At 40.1% G+C, this 16,931-nt stretch overlaps 1 protein-coding gene and 1 pseudogene across 1 annotated transcript in view; one reads left to right on the top strand and one right to left on the bottom strand.

The window, feature by feature from the left end:
* Positions 1 to 10,301: 10,301 nt before the first annotated feature.
* LOC133062486 (protocadherin beta-6-like) overlaps positions 10,302 to 16,931 on the bottom strand; it is a 78,091-nt gene continuing 71,461 nt past the window's right edge. The window contains exon 2 of the mRNA XM_061151525.1: positions 10,302 to 11,865. Within this exon, the coding sequence (XP_061007508.1) occupies positions 11,834 to 11,865 (32 nt within the window). The 3' untranslated portion in view covers positions 10,302 to 11,833. The remainder of the gene's footprint in view (positions 11,866 to 16,931) is intronic.
* LOC133061536 (small ribosomal subunit protein uS2B-like) lies at positions 15,083 to 16,167 on the top strand (annotated as a pseudogene).

Here is a 16,931-nt window from a genome sequence, read left to right as displayed (position 1 = left end):
GCAAAAATACAGCAAGCATAAACGCAGCAAGCAAATCACAACCCAATAACCACCTATAGAATAATTTTTCTTATGTTTTCTAATAGGACTCCTTCACCCCTCAAAAATGCTCTATGTCTATTAGGGCTTTTATATAATCAGGTTCTTTATGCTATTTTATGATTAGGATATTATAAGCAATCATGCATATTAGTACCAAGCGCATAAATGCATTTGGCTAACAAACTACCAGCAAAGGAGTTTAAATTAAAACCCTCCTTTCACCCTGGATAATCTCATAAAATACCACCACCTGGGAAACTTATTGATTAAAGTTCTAAATTGATTCTTATTTGGGAAGAGATGGGGAAGGCCTTCCTGCCTGTGTCAGAGAAATTAGGGAGTAGTCCATTGAGGCAGGCATCAGAAAGGCAGATATCATCTTTAAGGTGAGAGCTGGGGGCAGCTTTTCGAAATCCCTGAAAACCTGATCTGCCTTGCCTGTCAGGCTTTCTCCTCCTGACCTTGTCGTGGGTGGGATCTCGTGAGCTGGCCTTTTCGAAAACCTCTGAAAACCTGATCCGCCTTGCCCGTCAGGTTTTCTCCCTTATGGCCTTTTTAGGGGTAGGGTCTCGTGTGTTGGCTCCCGGCAAAGTAGGTTCTTTTTCTTCTGGCCCAGATCTCTAAGAAGGAGTGGTAATTATTATCAGGAAGTCACAGGTTTTTTTTGCTCAAGTCAGAAAGTACCCTCTGTTCAGAGCTTGCATTTCCAACTCAAGTACCCTCTGAACTCTGAAATCCCTATTTTCAAAGTCTGTGACTCTGGTCTCTCTGCTCTCTCCAGCTTCATGTGTCATGGCCCAGAAAGCTTCTCTGAGAGTCCTTTTAGAAAGTAAATTATTTCAATGTGAAACTTATTCATGTCGGCGATCTACCTTTTGAGCTCCATGTTCCACTGTGTTTTCAGCTCCGTCCTAATGCCAGCACTTTTAAATACATGCTCCTTGTGAATGATGTAAATAATGTTTAAAAGGCAGACTTAGGCCCTTTGTGTCCCTATTTCTTCAAGGTTGATTGAGGTCATCTATTCTGATGCTCTGTTTATGGCAACAGGTAATAAAGGCTTTTTTCAAAACCCCTTCAGAAAATTTGGTATTACTGGCTTTAGTCTGAACCTTGAGACAAAAAGTTTCACAGTTAGGTAAGTAGTTTTGTAGAAAATTGATGTCTGTTAATAATTATGCACATTCCGTGGGGGAAAAAATTGTCCTCAGAAAGAGTGTTATTTCAGTTACAGGGAAGCCAGATAATTGTCTATATAGTTAGTTTCTATTCCAGCCTAAAGTAGTTTCACTGGGCCCTCCCCAGCAACCTGGACTCTCAGCAGACTTTAATTGAAGCATCCTTCGATTTGACTTCTTTGATCTTTGATTTACAAATTTTTTTTGTGCATTTGGAACGAAGAGTTCTTTTTGCCTTTCGGTTAATGGCGGACTCTTCAACCTGTGCTCTGGGCTCTGATTTAGGTTTTTGGAGGTGTTGCCCACAAAAAGCCTTCTCTGTGTCTTTAGCACCCAGACATGGGAATCTTCTCAGACTCAGGTGCCCACTTGGTCATGGAGAGGCCCTGAAGCATGGTTTGTCTTCGGTTTTGAGTTTGGAGGCTGCCGCGATGCCATTACTGTCTTTTGTAATGGCTCAAGGATTTTAATACACACTGCTCTTTATTTTTCTATTCTCTTATTCTGTTTTTATGCTTGCCTTTCCACTTCTTTTTGCCATCTGGAGTCAAAGCTGATCCGTGTCGATCAGAGCCTTGCACTATTTCCAAGTGTTTTCCCCCTAGATTGATTCTGTTCTGTTACTGCGAAGAGCTAGGCAGGAAGGCCCTTGGGTTTCAAGATTGTGTCTCCTTGAGAGGTTGGTCTAAAGGCTTGGTTGGGCTTAAACATTTTTGGCACGAAAACTTAGGTGGTGATTGTATGTGCTTTATATTCTATCACATGTGCTATTTTTTTTCTATTTTTATCCAGTTGGACCTCAAATTCACAAAATTGGATTATGATAAACTGTCATCAGTAGTCCATACCTGAAGGGCATTGTTTATTTACTTACCTGTCCAATATCATTTAGCTGTATATCCATATATGTGATTATCTATCAAAATAATACTAAGAATTTGTGAACACAGCACCTCCCCACTAAATGCCAGGACCTTGGTAGTTTTATGCATCTAATCATACAAATAGCCCTTCCTACCGAGAGGACCTACCTGGTCCTCACCAAATGAAGATGATTATCATCCTGAATTTTAGGTGCATCATTCTTCATTCCTTTGATTTTTTTTTTTTTGGTATTATGTTACTCCCACAAATATAGTTTTCCAGTTGTTTTAAATAAGGGTTTTTAAAAAATAACTTGTTTTATAGTAAGGGTAAAATGCTGTATGTGATATTTTGGTACCGTTTTTCTCTTAATATTTATTGTTAAAATCCAATAATCTTGTGTTACTGTAATTCATTTATTTAGACTACTGTGAAACATTTCATTTTGTGAATATGCCATGATTTATTTATTCAGCTGATAGACATACAGATTGCCTTCTGAGTTTTGCTCCTGTTGCCCAGGAACAAGTATTTATCTGGGAGTAATTGTTACATTTAATAGATAATACTCAACTCAAAGTAGTTGTATTGGTTTTTACATGCACTTGCAATATATAGGCCTGAATCTCTTACATCCACATGCTTTCCAACATTTGGCATTGTTACGCTTTTAAATTTTTGTCAAACAACTGTGAGTAAAAGAAAAAAATAAATCTACCTTATCTTGGTTATGAGCTGTATTTTTCTGATTACAGTGAAAGAACATCTCTTTCTGTGTCTGACAGTTATATGTTTCTTCTGTGAAATGTCTGTTCATGTCTTTTACCGTTTTTCTGTTGTCATTTTTATTTATGTTGGTTTGTAGATTTCTTTATATTGATATATTCTTGATATTAATTGTCAGTGTGTATATGGTGATTATCCTCTACTGGTTTATACCTTTTCACACCTTTAAAGATGTCTATTGATGAATAAAATTTCTTGATTTTATTACAAGTAGAAATGGTTAGATAGCACCACTGACTAAATGAGCATGAATTTGAGTAAACTCCAGGAGATAGTGGAAGATAGAGGAGCCTAGCATGCTACAGTCCATGGTTCACAAAGTTGGACACGACTTAGCAATTGAACAACAACAAATCTTTTATTCTATTGTCAGTGTCTTTTTAAAGAAATTATTTCTACTCCAAGGTCTAAATACATGTATTTTCCACCAAGAGCTTGAAAGTTGTTTTGGGTTTTGTCTTTGTTTTGGCATTTGAGTCTTAGATCCATTTGAAGTTGATTTTTAAATTAAGACTCAATTTAATCTTTGTATGGATAATCACTTTTAATTGAACATTTCATCTTTCCCATAGATCTGTATTATAGACTGAATGTTTGTGCCCCACCTGCCCAGTTCATATATTGAGCCCTAGCCCCCACTGTGATGGTGTTAGGAGATGAGGTCTTTGGGCAATAATTAGATTTATGTAAAGTCATGAGGGTGGAGTCCATGATGTGATTAGTGCTTTTTTGATTCTTTTTTTTTTTTTTTTACTGTGGATGTCTTTACAAGTAATTTAGAGCTACCTCATGTTTTGTTTGTTCATTTATTTATGGTTTCTATGGGTCTTCATTGCTGCTTTCTCTAACTGCTGTTCTTTATTTTGGTGCTCTTGCTTCTCATTGCGGTGGCTTCTCATATTGTAGAGCACAGGCTCTAGGCTTGTGGGCTTCAGTAGTTGCAGTGGACTCAATAGTTGTGACTCCAGGGCTCTAGAGTGGAGGCTCAGTAGTTGTGGCACATGGGCTTAGTTGATCTGAGGTATGTGGCATCTTCCCTGACCAGGGATGGAACCCCTGTCCCTTGCACTGGCAGGCAGATTCTTATCCACAGTACCATTAGGGAAGCAGGGGATTAGTGCCTTTATAAGAAGAGGAAGAAACACCAGAGCTGCTTCTTTCTACCCTATGTACATAAAGAGAGAAGGCTGTAGCTTGCAAGCCAGAAAGAAGGCCATCATCAAGAAACCAACTGATAGCACCTTGATCTTTGACTTACCAGCCTCCAGAATGATGAGAAATAGATACCTGTTGTTTAAGCCATCAGTCTATGGTATTTAGTGACTGAGTAGACTAAGACATTCTGGGTTGCCATCTCTGTAATATTCAAACGTTGCATATATATATTTAAGTCTGTTTTTGAGCTCCCTAATCTATTACACTTGTCAAAATTTCTGCCTGTGCACCAATAGCAGACTATCTTGATTAAGACAGCTTTATAACAAGTCAAGAATAAGGAAGTCAAATTTTTTATCCTACTGTTTTTCTTAAGAAGTTTCCTAGCTCTTATCTTATTCTTTCATATGAATTTTAAAGTAATGTTGCAATGTTTACAGTAATGTCCTGGGAGAGAAGAGAATTAATAACTTTAAGACGTTCAGTTCAGTTCAGTTGAGTCACTCAGTCGTGTCCGACTCTTTGCCCAGCATCAGGGTCTTTTCCAATGAGTCAGTTCTTCACATCGGGTGACCAAAGTATTGGAGTTTCAGCTTCAACATCAGTCCTTCCAATGAACACTCAGGACTGAGATCTTTAGGATGGACTGGTTGGATCTCCTTGCAGTCCAAGGGACTCTCAAGAGTCTTCTCCAACACCATAGTTCAAAATCATCAATTCTTCAGCACTCAGCTTTCTTTATAGTCCAACTCTCATATCCATACATGACTACTGGAAAAACTGTAGCCTTGTCTAGACGGACCTTTATTGGCAAAGTAACGTCTCTCCTTTTTAATATGTTGTCTAGGTTGGTCATAACTTTCCTTCCAAGGAGTAAGTGTCTTTTAATTTCATGGCTTCAATCACCATCTGCAGTGATTTTGGAGCCCCCCAAAATAAAGTCAGCCACTGTTTCCACTGTTTCCCCATCTATTTGCCATGAAGTGAAGGGACCGGATTCCATGATCTTAGTTTTCTGAATGTTGAGCTTTAAGCCAACTTTTTCACTCTCCTCTTTCACTTTCATCAAGAGGCTCTTTAGTTCTTCTTCACTTTCTGCCATAGGGGTGGTGTCATCTGCATATCTGAGGTTATTGATATTTCTCCCGGCAATCTTGATTCCAGCTTGTGCTTCCTCCAGCCCAGTGTTTCTCATGATGTACTCTGCATATAAGTTAAATAAGCAGGGTGACAATATGCAGCCTTGACATACTCCTTTTCCTGTTTGGAACCAGTCTGTTGTTCCATGTCCAGTTCTAACTGTTGCTTCCTGACCTGCATACAGATTTCTCAAGAGGCAGGTCAGGTGGTCTGGTGTTCCCATTTCTTTCAGAATTTTCCACAGTTTATTGTGATCCACACAGTCAAAGGCTTTGGCATAGTCAATAAAGCAGAAATAGATGTTTTTCTGGAACTCTCTTGCTTTTTTTGATGATCCAGCGGATGTTGGCAATTTGATCTCTGTTTCCTCTGCCTTTTCTAAAACCAGCTTGAACATCTGGAAGTCCATGGTTCACATATTGCTGAAGCCTGGCTTGGAGAATTTTGAACCTTACTTTACTAGCGTGTGAGATGAGTGCAATTGTGCGGTAGTTTGAGCATTCTTTGGCATTGCCTTTCTTTGGGATTGGAATGAAAACTGACCTTTTCCAGTCCTATGGCCACTGCTGAGTTTTCCAAATTTGCTGGCATATTGAGTGCAGCACTTTCACAGCATCATCTTTCAGGATTTGAAAAAGCTCAACTGGAATTCCATCACCTCCACTAGCTTTGTTCGTAGTGATGCTTCCTAAGGCCCACTTGACTTCACATTCCAGGATGTCTGGCTCTAGGTGAGTGATGACACTATCGTGATTATCTGGGTCATGAAGATCTTTTTTGTACAGTTCTTCTGTGTATTCTTACCACCTCTTCTTAATATCTTCTGCTTCTGTTAGGTCCCTACCATTTCTGCCCTTTATTGAGCCCATCTTTGCATGAAATGTTCCCTTGGTATCTCTAATTTTCTTGAAGAGATCTCTAGGCTTCCCTATTCTATTGTTTTTCTCTATTTCTTTGCACTGATCACTGAGGAAGGCTTTCTTATCTCTCCTTGCTATTCTTTGGAACTCTGCATTCAAATGGGTATATCTTTCCTTTTTGCTTCTCTTCTTTTCATAGCTATTTGTAAGGCTTCCTCAGGCAGCTATTTTGCTTTTTTGCATTTCTTTTTCTTGGGGATGGTCTTGATCCCCGTCTCCTGTACAACGTCACGAACCTCCTCTCCATCCATAATTCATCAGGCACTCTATCAGATCTAGTCCCTTAAATCTATTTCTCACTTCCACTGTATATTCGTAAGGGATTTGATTTAGATAATACCTGAATGAATGACTCATGGTTTTCCCTACTTTCTTCAATTTAAGTCTGAATTACGTCTCAATTTAAAACACTGAATCTTCCAATTTAGGAACACTGTATATTGGGTTGGCCAAAAAATTTGTTCGGATTTTTCTGGTGCATCTTCTGGGAAAACCAGAACATACTTTATGGCCAACCCAATATTTCTCCATTTATATAAGTCATCTTAGTGTCTCTTCACAAAGTCATATGATTATTCCATAGAAGTCTTATACTTTGTTAGGCTTATTCCTAGCTACTCGATTTTTTTTTTTTTTGGTTATAAATTCTATTTTTATTTAAATGTCAATTTCTATTTCATATTTTATAAAACAAATTGATGTTATTGATTTTTCAAATTCAGCAATCTTAATAAACTCCTTTTAATGATAATATTTTATCTGTAGGAACTTTTGGATTTTCTTTGTATTCCTTAATATCATCTACAAATGATAACAACTTTTCTTCTTCCTCTGCATTCTTCGTAACTTGTATTTCTTTGCCTTATGCTCACCAAACCTCTGTACAGTATCAAATAGATGTAACAGTGGACATTTGTGTCTTACTTCTGATCTCAGAAGAAAGCTTTTAACATTTCACAATTAATGTGTTTTGCTGTAAATGTTTTCATATCATTTAAAGATTAAGGAAGGCTTCTTCTATTTCTAGTTTGAGATTCTCCCCCTCCCCCCATTATAAGCAGAATTTTATCAAATCCTTCTTCTGTGTCTGTAAAATTTTTTCGTGGGATTTTTTTCTCTTTTACTTTATGTCAATGAGTGATATTGGCTTTTAATTTTCCTTTCCTGGTCTCAGGGTTATGCTAAACATTTTAAAGGAATGTTCTCCCTTTTTTTTTTCTTTTCTATGGTAGTGTTTGTTTAAGATTGGAGTTATTTCTTCCTTGAATTTTTGGTAGTACAGTCAACTGGTCCTGAATTTAAACCTAAAGAATTATCTTACTCTTCTGTTTTTTCTAATCTTAATGAATCAGCTTGGTTAATCTATTATTTCTAGGAATTTGTTTATTCCAACTAAAATTTTAGCTTGTTGGCATATCTTTGTGCATATTTCTTTATGACCTTTTTGTTATTTGTGTCTACAAAATTTGAGTTGCTATTCCTGTTTAAATCCCTGATATTGGCTTTTGGTGCCTTCCCTCTTGTTTTCTTGTGTATTGCCATAGGCTTGACAATTTTATTACTATTTCAAAGAATCAACTTTTAGGTATTTTGATTCTCTCTCTTAGATATTTGTTTACTATCTTATTAGTTTCTTCTTAATTATTTTCTTGTCTTCTTTGGGATTTATTTTCTTTTGTTTTTCTCATTCTCAAGATAGTTAATTCATTAATCTTTAACCTTTTCTTTTTTCTATTATGTTTATTCAAGGCTCTTGGCTTTTCCCTAAATACTCCTTAATTGCATCATCATGTTTTGTTATGATATATCAAAATAATGCAGTTCAAAATAGCTTCTAATTCTAGTGTGATGCTTACTTTGACCCACAGGTTATTTCAAACTGAATTTTAAAATTTTCAAACACTTGGGATATTCTAAACATCTTTCTGTTATTGATTTCTAGCTTAATTTTCCTTGTGGTCAGATAATATGCTCATATAAATTTCATCTTTAGCTACTTATTGAAAATTTTTTATATACAACATAGTCAATTTTTGTAAATTATGAAGAAAATAATATGCATTCTCTACTTGCTGAACTCCATACTTTATATATGTCCAGTAAGTCAGTTTTCTTATCTCTAATATAATTGCATTCCTTCTAGGTGCTGAGCCAACCAGCAAATTCATTTGCCAAAGCTCAGCTCCTATACCTCTCTAATCTTATGATTTAGTGGCTCTGATGGTATCTAGCCCATAATGAACAGCTCTCATGGCATGATGATCATTTGGTGTCACATAGTCAGCCACTCAGTGTCTACTAGGGATCAGGAGCATGGCGTCATTTATTTATAAACACACAGAAGCTATCTATTATATGAATAGAAGGCATGGATCTGCACTATAAGATTTATACTATAATCCTCCTGCTGTGGGTTGCTGGAAGCTCTGCACAGCATCCTGATGCACTATCGGCATTTCACTATTGGCATCCTTATGCACTATTGGCATTGGCATATGCAACATCAGATTGACTGTATCACATCAGATTGGCTAGTATTATAGTTTCAACCTGATATGTGTCTTTTTCTTACTCCCACCCTGCTCAAACCTGATAGCATTTTGAGTTCCAAAATGATACATGCTGCCTCTAATAACCAAAGAGGTCCCTAAAGACAGTGCCTCTTTTTCAGTGGCAAGAGATTCAAGAGATAATTTGTATTTTACCTCAGGGGGAATTTTCTGGCATGCCCCAGACCGCTAGAATCCTTATTGATGGGGCAGGCCCATAAATCTTCATGGGGCTAATCCTTTACTCTTTAACATGCATGTGTCCTGCTAGGCCATCTAGAGTCCTTTTCATTTGCTGCCCATTAGGCCCAGTTAGCACGATGTCATCAGTATGGCAGTCTAACATTATGTTCTGCAGAATGTTCTATGTTGAGGTTTTTGTGGAGTATGTTACAAAAGAAAGGGTTAACGTAGCTCTAGGGCAAAACAGTGAATGTATTCTGCTGCCCTGTTGTGAGAAGATGACCTACTTTTGATTTTATTCAGTGATGGAGTTTAAGATGAATGCACTCAGAAGAAAAATAGCCACCTCCCAAGTGCTGAAGACTATACTGATCTACTCCAGTAAAGATAACCACTGGTATGGCAGTTATAATTGGAGATGCCAGTTGGTTAAGTAAATTGCAGTCCATTGTCATCAGTGGACTATGCACTATGATCCATCCAGTTTTTGCAGGGGGTGAACAAGTGAAGTAAATGAGGATATGGTGGAGACTATCACCTCTGCAAACTAAGTTTTAGAATGTAGTGCTATCTCTGAAATTAGGGTGTAGAGTTACTAAGATTTACTGTCTTGCTTAGGGAAAGGGAAATTTCAGGTTTTCCACTCTAGTGTTTCTTACCCTGCCTGTCAGGGAACAAATGAAAGGGTTTGACATTGAAGGTTTCTAAGACCAAGAGGTTCCATGGTGTAATGGTGAGCACTTTGGACACTGAAAGTTTCTAAGGCCATCCCCAGGTTCTGTGATTTGCTAGAAAGACTCATCAGACTCAGCATATAGTCATACTCATGGATGAGTATGTAAAATTATATAGTAAAAAAAAATGCAAAGGGAAAAGGTACATTAGACAAAATCTGCAGGAAAGTATGTAGAAATTTCTAAGAGTCATTTTCCCTTGGGTTCACACAGAATGTGCTTAATTCTTGTAGATCAAACTGAAACAACATGTATGAAGTGTTGTCTACCAGGGAAGCTTACCTGAAATCCATGGGTTTTACTGGGTGCTGGACACACATGAGCCTAGCATAAACTATATTGTGTATACAGTTAGGTACAGTAAACCACTTTTATCAGTTATTAAATGTTGGGGACACTCCCAAAATTCAAGTCCCAGATGCTGCCAAAGGGCAGCCTTGCAAACAGGCCTTTCTAAGGATAGCAGTCTCAGGCCTGCTATGGTAACTCTTTCCTGCACAGTCCATCCCCTTGGCCCTTGGCCAAGGTGTCTTTACGACAAGATTATTATCAGTGGGACTCCATGTAACAGGATGAGACCTACTGATAGCTTATGGTGACTATGTCAGATTCGTGATCTCCCCAGTGATAGCTTATGGTGAACGATGTTGGATTTGTGATCTCCAAAGATTTAGCTTTGGGACCAGGGACCAGGCTTGATCACTCAAGAGCTTTTGTGTAGCAGAGTTTTATTAATGTGAAAAAGGGACAGAGAAAGCTTCTGACATAGACATCAGAAGGGGGGCAGAGAGTGCCCCCCTCGTTAGTTTTAGCAAGGGAGTTATATACCTTATTACAATAAAGGGTCTTACCAGACCCACTCCCACAATATACGATTAACAGGATTAGAATTAACAATAGAAAGATCTCACCAGACCCACTCCTACAACATACATCTTTAGATAAAAGATTAGTCAGAAGTTTTTTGTTAAGGGGGGCTTCCCTGATAGCTCAGTTGGTAAAGAATCTGCCTGCAATGTGGGAGACCTGGGTTCGATCCCTGGGTTGGGAAGATCCCCTAGAGAAGGGAATGGCTACCCACTCCAGTATTCTGGCCTAGAGAATTCTGTGGACTGTATAGTCAACGTGGTTGCAGAGTCAGACATGACTGAGTGACTTTCACTTCACTTCACTTCTTGTTAAGGAGAAACATGTCCTTGAGCATGTTATATTGAGCATTGTTATATTGACTAAGACAAAGCAATGTAGACAAAGTTTGTCCTTTTTGCCTCGTCCTTTTCTCCTCCTTGAGAGCCTTGGACCCCTTTCTCCTTCTCAAGAGCCCCAGACCCTTTTTCTTCTCCTCAGGGACCCTGGACTTTTTTTTAAATCAACCTGCCTAGGAATTTACTCTCTCACCACATGCAATATTGGCCTCAGTTATGCCCTTCATGGGCTTCCCTGGTGGCTCAGTTGGTAAAGAATCTGCCTGCAATGCAGGATACCTGGATTTGACCCCTGGATCGGGAAGATCCGTTGGAGAAGGGAATGGCAACCCACTCTAGTATTCTTTCCTGGAGAATTTCATGAACAAAGGAGCCTGATGGATTACAGTCCATGGGGTCCCAAAGAGTCAGACACAACTGAGCAACTAACACACATACACATGCCCTTTGTGAGTCCTAGCTTTGGCCAGTTAAAGAAATCCCACTAACCATAAAGGCCTTCCTAAGAAAGCCAGGAATCTTCCTGCTTAAGTTTTTGTTATGATCTTTTTACCTAGCCCAAGGCTTCAAGTCAGGCACAGCACAACTATGGCTAGTAAGTTGAAGCTGACCCAATGCCTTTTAGGGCTGAGGCAGTGTCAAGGTACACAGGTCAAAATTACAATTCCAGAGGGTACATGTATTACCTCTGGAGACAGAGTTTACATCGTTAGGGCACCCCAAGCAGAACATATATCAGCTAGGCAGTACCGGTTACCAGCCTCCAAGATGGCCTCCAACCATGGTACCTCTTGCTCTGGGATCTCAGTTCAGTCCAAATAATTCAGTTCAGTTTTTGGTTTCAAAGGGGCTTCTCAAGGCAGTCATTTCCAAACAGATTTGCTTGTGCACTATATCAGTTTATCCACCTCATGTGTGTAGACAGCATCTGGAAGTGTTCTGCATTGAAAGTGCAGGAGCTGGAGCCATTCTCTGCTGCTTCATAGTCAGCACTGTCAGGTATGATTAAGGGTTCAGCAGTCCGGCTGAATTATATATGTTCAGAGCAGCTTGGTAGGCAGCATGGGGAGTTTTCCTTCAAGAAGAGAGGGAAGCTTCCAGGAACAGTTCTGAAAAACAAAGATGATTAATGTCCTCCCCACTCTCTGTGCCTCTCCAGAATGTGTTTTCTTCATTGTCAAAAAATCAAGTGTATCCCATTTAGTGGCTATAACTTTTTATTTTTTAGTTATCCCGTACTCCAACCCAGAGCTCTTGTTTGGAAAGGTTGTGTGCAAGAGACAAAAGCAGTTTCACAGAAAAGATTTTTGATGTAATTTAACCACAAACTCATATCATGTTAAGGAGTTGGGCATGATGATATTCTGAATTTTCAAAGGTTTTCAAAATGATTTATAGAGATCAGTCTATTTCTGGGGATAGTTGCATTTAACAGCCAAATTGCCTTAATAAGGTGTATCTACTAGGAAAAAGGTGAGGGAAATAGAGTCACACTATTAGTTCATTGATGCAGATTGCAACCAAACTAGAAATCTGAATACAGCAAGTCAATAGCAATGCAACATATCACATGAGGATCCAGAGTCTGATCTGTCTGGAGTGGGTGGAGGGATCATAGTCACTGTAATGTGCCTTCCCCCAACCTGGCAGCTTTCCACAGTACTCATAAGTTAGAAATGCAACTAGTCTCTGTATATATCTCTCTATCAGAAATATAGAGGCAATCAGCACCTCAGTTGCAAATAGCCCTATCAGAAAATAAGCCCTTTCCTGTGGGCATCTGTAAGTGGCCCAGATAGTCCAGCCAGCATTCATGTTTCCACTGTTTAGGGCCCCACAAAAGGGTTTCCTAAACCTGCACAATCACAGAATCTATGTTCCCTTTATTTATTAAAAAATTTTATTTATTTGACTGTGTCAGGCCTTAGTTGTAGCACGGGGAATCTTTAGTCTTTGTTGTGGCACGCCGGGTCTTTAGTTGCAGTATGTAAACTCTTAGTTGTGACATGTAGGATCTAGTTCCCTGACCAGGGATCAAACCAGGGCTCCCTGCATTGGGAGCCCAGAGTCTTAGCCACTGGACCACCAGGGAAGTCTCTTGTTTCCTTTATTGAGCCTATGGCGGCTTTCAATTTGGCATAGTTCATACTCTAACTGAAATGACCCTTAGAAGGTAGTATCAGATTTTCACTTAGAGTCAGATCTAGGTGACTCAGATCTGTGAATTCATAATTCCAAGAAAGCCAGTGGTAAGGGACAGTGGAAATGCTCCCCAAATCCAAGTTCCCAGATAACAGCCAAAGGCCAGCCTTACAAGCAGGGCTTTCTAAGGATTTGCTGCATTAGCTCTTTTCTGCACAGGGTTCTTCCAGCTGATAAGTATATCTGTCCCAATTATACACTCAGGGACATGGGAAATAATCACATGGTAATGATAATCATGTGGTCTGTGGATGCTTTGGCTCCACTTTGAGATGGATTTGAGCCTACATTTCATTCATCTTTTGATCTCTATAAGCCTTCGTTATAGCTGAAGGACCATTGTAATGTTTTAGGTCACCTCTTTCAGAGGCTGCTCAGGAACTGTATTTCACCTCCTTTGAGAATTCTGAATAATCCACTTTCCCAAGTGCAGTTACCTAGGCAAATAGCTGCAGATCTTTGTAGGAAAGGATAGAAGAAACACTAGAGCTTCCCTGGTAGCTCATTGGTAAAGAATCAGCCTGCCAAGGCTGGAGACCCAGGTTCAATCTGTGGGTCAGAAAGATGCTCTGGAGAAGGAAATGGCAACCCATTCCAGTATTCTTGCCTGGGAAATCCCATGGACAGAGGAGCCTGGTGGTCTTCAGTTCATTGGGGTTGCCAAAGAACCAGACACGACTAGCAACCAAACAACAACAGAAGGAACACTTAAGAGTCTTTAGTTGCAGTGGCATTGCCCTTCTTTAAAGAGTGTTATCTTCTCCTTCTAACAGCCTCTGGTATGTGACCTGATATATCTAAAAACAGGGTGAGGAACTACAATGTTCCATTGTAATAGCTGTACATGCATGCCTGCTAAGTCGATTCAGTTGTGTCCGACTCTGCGATCCCATGGACCGTAGCCCGTCAGGCTCCTCTGTCCATGAGATTCTCCAGGCAAGAATACTGGAGTGGGTTGCCGTGCTCTCCTCCAGGGGATCTTCCCGACCCGGGGATCCAACTCTTGTCTCTTAAGTCTCCTGCATTGGCAGGCAGGTTCTTTACCACTAGTGCCACTTGGAAAGCTGCAGTAGCTGTACATCAACTCTCAAATATATTTGTAAAACAAGACAAGCTACATTTTATTTTCTTGTCTATCTTTCTTACTCCCAGGAACACATTGATTTATTAGGCATAGCCACAATCCCTATGTGTAAAAACACCTTGATTGCCATGGTGGTCTTGCTGATACCACAGTAGTTAAATCTGCTTTGCCACTAACAGTTATGTGGAGCTATTTGGCCTCTGTTATTCTGAAATCTCATTATCCTTACTCATGCCAGAGAGCTCAGTTCTTTGCCAGCATCAGTACCACAAACCCTTGTCTATAAGGGATAGCTACCCACTGAGCTTCACAAAGATGTCAGTGTTTTTCTCATTAGAAGCCTCACTTCTGGGCCATCTTAGCGAACATAATTTTGGGGTTCTCAGGTTTTATACAGTCAATCTATTCTAACATTCTTGCCTCTTTGAGCCTTCTTATATACTCTTCCATACTATGTCTGAGGATATTTCATATCTTTGCTACATTTATTAGGCATTCTGTATAATCTTCAAAGAACCACTGACCTTTCTGGCCAAAGTATTAGGATCAGGTTCAAGTATCCTTGCCAGAAGCTTAAATCCCGAGTCATGGACAAGTTCTCCATGTCATTTAATTCTGTCATATCCAGCTTTGTATTATGTGCACTAGTCTAATACTCTCAAAATCCACTCTCTCATGTTTCTCTGGATCCTCTTGTACATATTGGTCCAGTCTTGCAATTGCTTCTGTGAAAGTGATCTCCTCTAGAATGGAAAGTGTACTTTTCCATAGGTTATAGCCTAAGGAATGTGGATTAGAAAGAGAGATGTTGACTTTTTCACACTACTAAGACAGGGATCCATATGGCATTTTTTTTACATTTATTTTTATTTATTTGGCTACATAGAGTCTTAGTTGTGGCATGTGGGATTTAGTTCCCTGACCAGGGATCAAACCCAGCCCCCCGTATCAGGAGCACAGAGTCTTAGCCACTGGACCACCAGGGAATTCCCCATATGGCATTTTGGATTCCCACTGTAATGTAAAGGGAAACTTTCACAATGTCTGCTGTCCTTGATGTCCTGCAAATGGAGGAGGGTGGTGTCCTCAAATTCCTTGCAGTGGAAACCCACTTAGGTGGCACCAACCTTGACTTCCAAATGGAACAGTACATCTATATAAGGAAAAGTTATGGAGTCTACATCATAAGTCTGAAGAGAACTTGGGAGAAGCTTCTGTTGGCAGCTTGTGCCATTGTTGCCTTTGAAAACCCAGCTGATGTCAGTGTCACATTCTCCAGGAATACTAGCCAGTGAGCTGTGCTGAAGTTTGTTGCTGCCACTGGAGCTATTCCTATTACAGGCCACTTCAGTCCTAGAACTTTCACTAACCAGATCCAGGCAGCCTTCTGGGAGCCAAGACTTCCGTTAGTTACTGATCCCAAGGCTGACCACCAGCCTCTCACAGTGCCTCCTACATTAACCTACCGTTGCTCTGTGTAACACAGACTCTCCTCTGTGTTATGTGGACATTGCCATCCTGCAAGAGAAGAATGGGGCAGCAGAGGATGAAATGATTGGATGGCATCATCGACTCAATGGACATGAGTTTGAGCGAACTCCAGAAGATACGGAGGGACAGAGAAGCCTGGTGTGCTGTCATCCATGGGGTTGCAAAGAGTTGGACATGACTGATAACTGAACAACAACAACAACAAGGGAGCTCACTCAGTGGGCCTGATGTGGTGGTGGTTGCAGACCTGGGAAGTTCTGTGTATGTGTGGCATCATCTCCTGGGAACACCCATGGCAGGTCATGCCTGATCTCTGCTTCTACAGAGATCCTGAAGAGTTTGAAAAGGAAGAATAGGTGGCAGCTGAGAAGACTGTGACCAAGGAGGGATTTCAGGGTCAATGGGCTGCTCAGTTCATTCACCAGCTCATTTGCTCACTGAGTTCATTGCTATTCAAACTGAGGGGTGAGCTGGTCCAAAGGCATGCAGGAACTCAGTTCAGCAGTTCCCTACTGAAGACTGGAGTGCTCAGCCTGCCACTGCACACTGGTCTGTAGCTCCCACCGGTCAAGTTGCTGAATGGGTAGGAACAACCACGAGTGGTCTTAAGTTGTTCTTCCACAAACTTTTTTAAAAAGTAATTTTATTTATTCATTTATTAATTTTGGCTGTGCTTGGTCTTTATTGCTGTGTGGGCTTTTTCTTTAGTTGCAGGGAGCAGGCACTAATCTCTAGTTGCGATACTTGGGCTTCTCATTGCAGTGGCTTCACCTGTGGAGCACAGGCTCTAGGGCATGCAGGCCTCAGTAGTTGTGGTTCCTGGGCTCTAGATCACAAGCTCAATAGTTGTGGCTCATGGGCTTAGTTACTCCACAGCATGTCGATCTTCCCAGACCAGGGATGGAACCTGCATCTCCTGCATTGGGCAGGTGGATTCTTTACCACTGAGCCACTGGGGAAGCCCCCACAAACTCTTAAAATGGAAATAGGCTGACAGAAAAGAAACAGTTTCTTTAAAAAAAACAAGGAGAGATGTTAAGAACAAGTGTCATTTTGTAAAGCACCTGCCTCCTAAATTTGTTGTATGATTTCCAGGAAAGGGGATACTGCTTTCCTCTGGCAAGTAGTTTAAAAGTCTCCTTGTGTTGGCCGGAGGATTCAGAAGAGTCAAAGGCTTTAAGATTTCAGGTTCATTTACCACCAAATACTGGTATAGTTGGAGAAAGGGCTATTTGATATCTTATGGATAGATCTGTGCCTGGCATACAGTAAGCATATGTGTTTTTTTTTTTTAGTAAAAAGCCACATAATTTACCTTCTTTTCAGTTTCAGTACTAAAATTCACAACTGCACCGTTGAACATTAGTGAGCATTCATTTGAGGCACATATATCTACAT

The sequence above is a fragment of the Dama dama genome, chromosome 9 (assembly GCF_033118175.1).
Source record: "Dama dama isolate Ldn47 chromosome 9, ASM3311817v1, whole genome shotgun sequence".
Taxonomy (NCBI): Eukaryota; Metazoa; Chordata; class Mammalia; order Artiodactyla; family Cervidae; genus Dama; species Dama dama.
The sequence above is the reverse complement of the archived record's forward strand: the minus strand, read 5'-3'. Positions and strand labels throughout refer to the sequence as shown.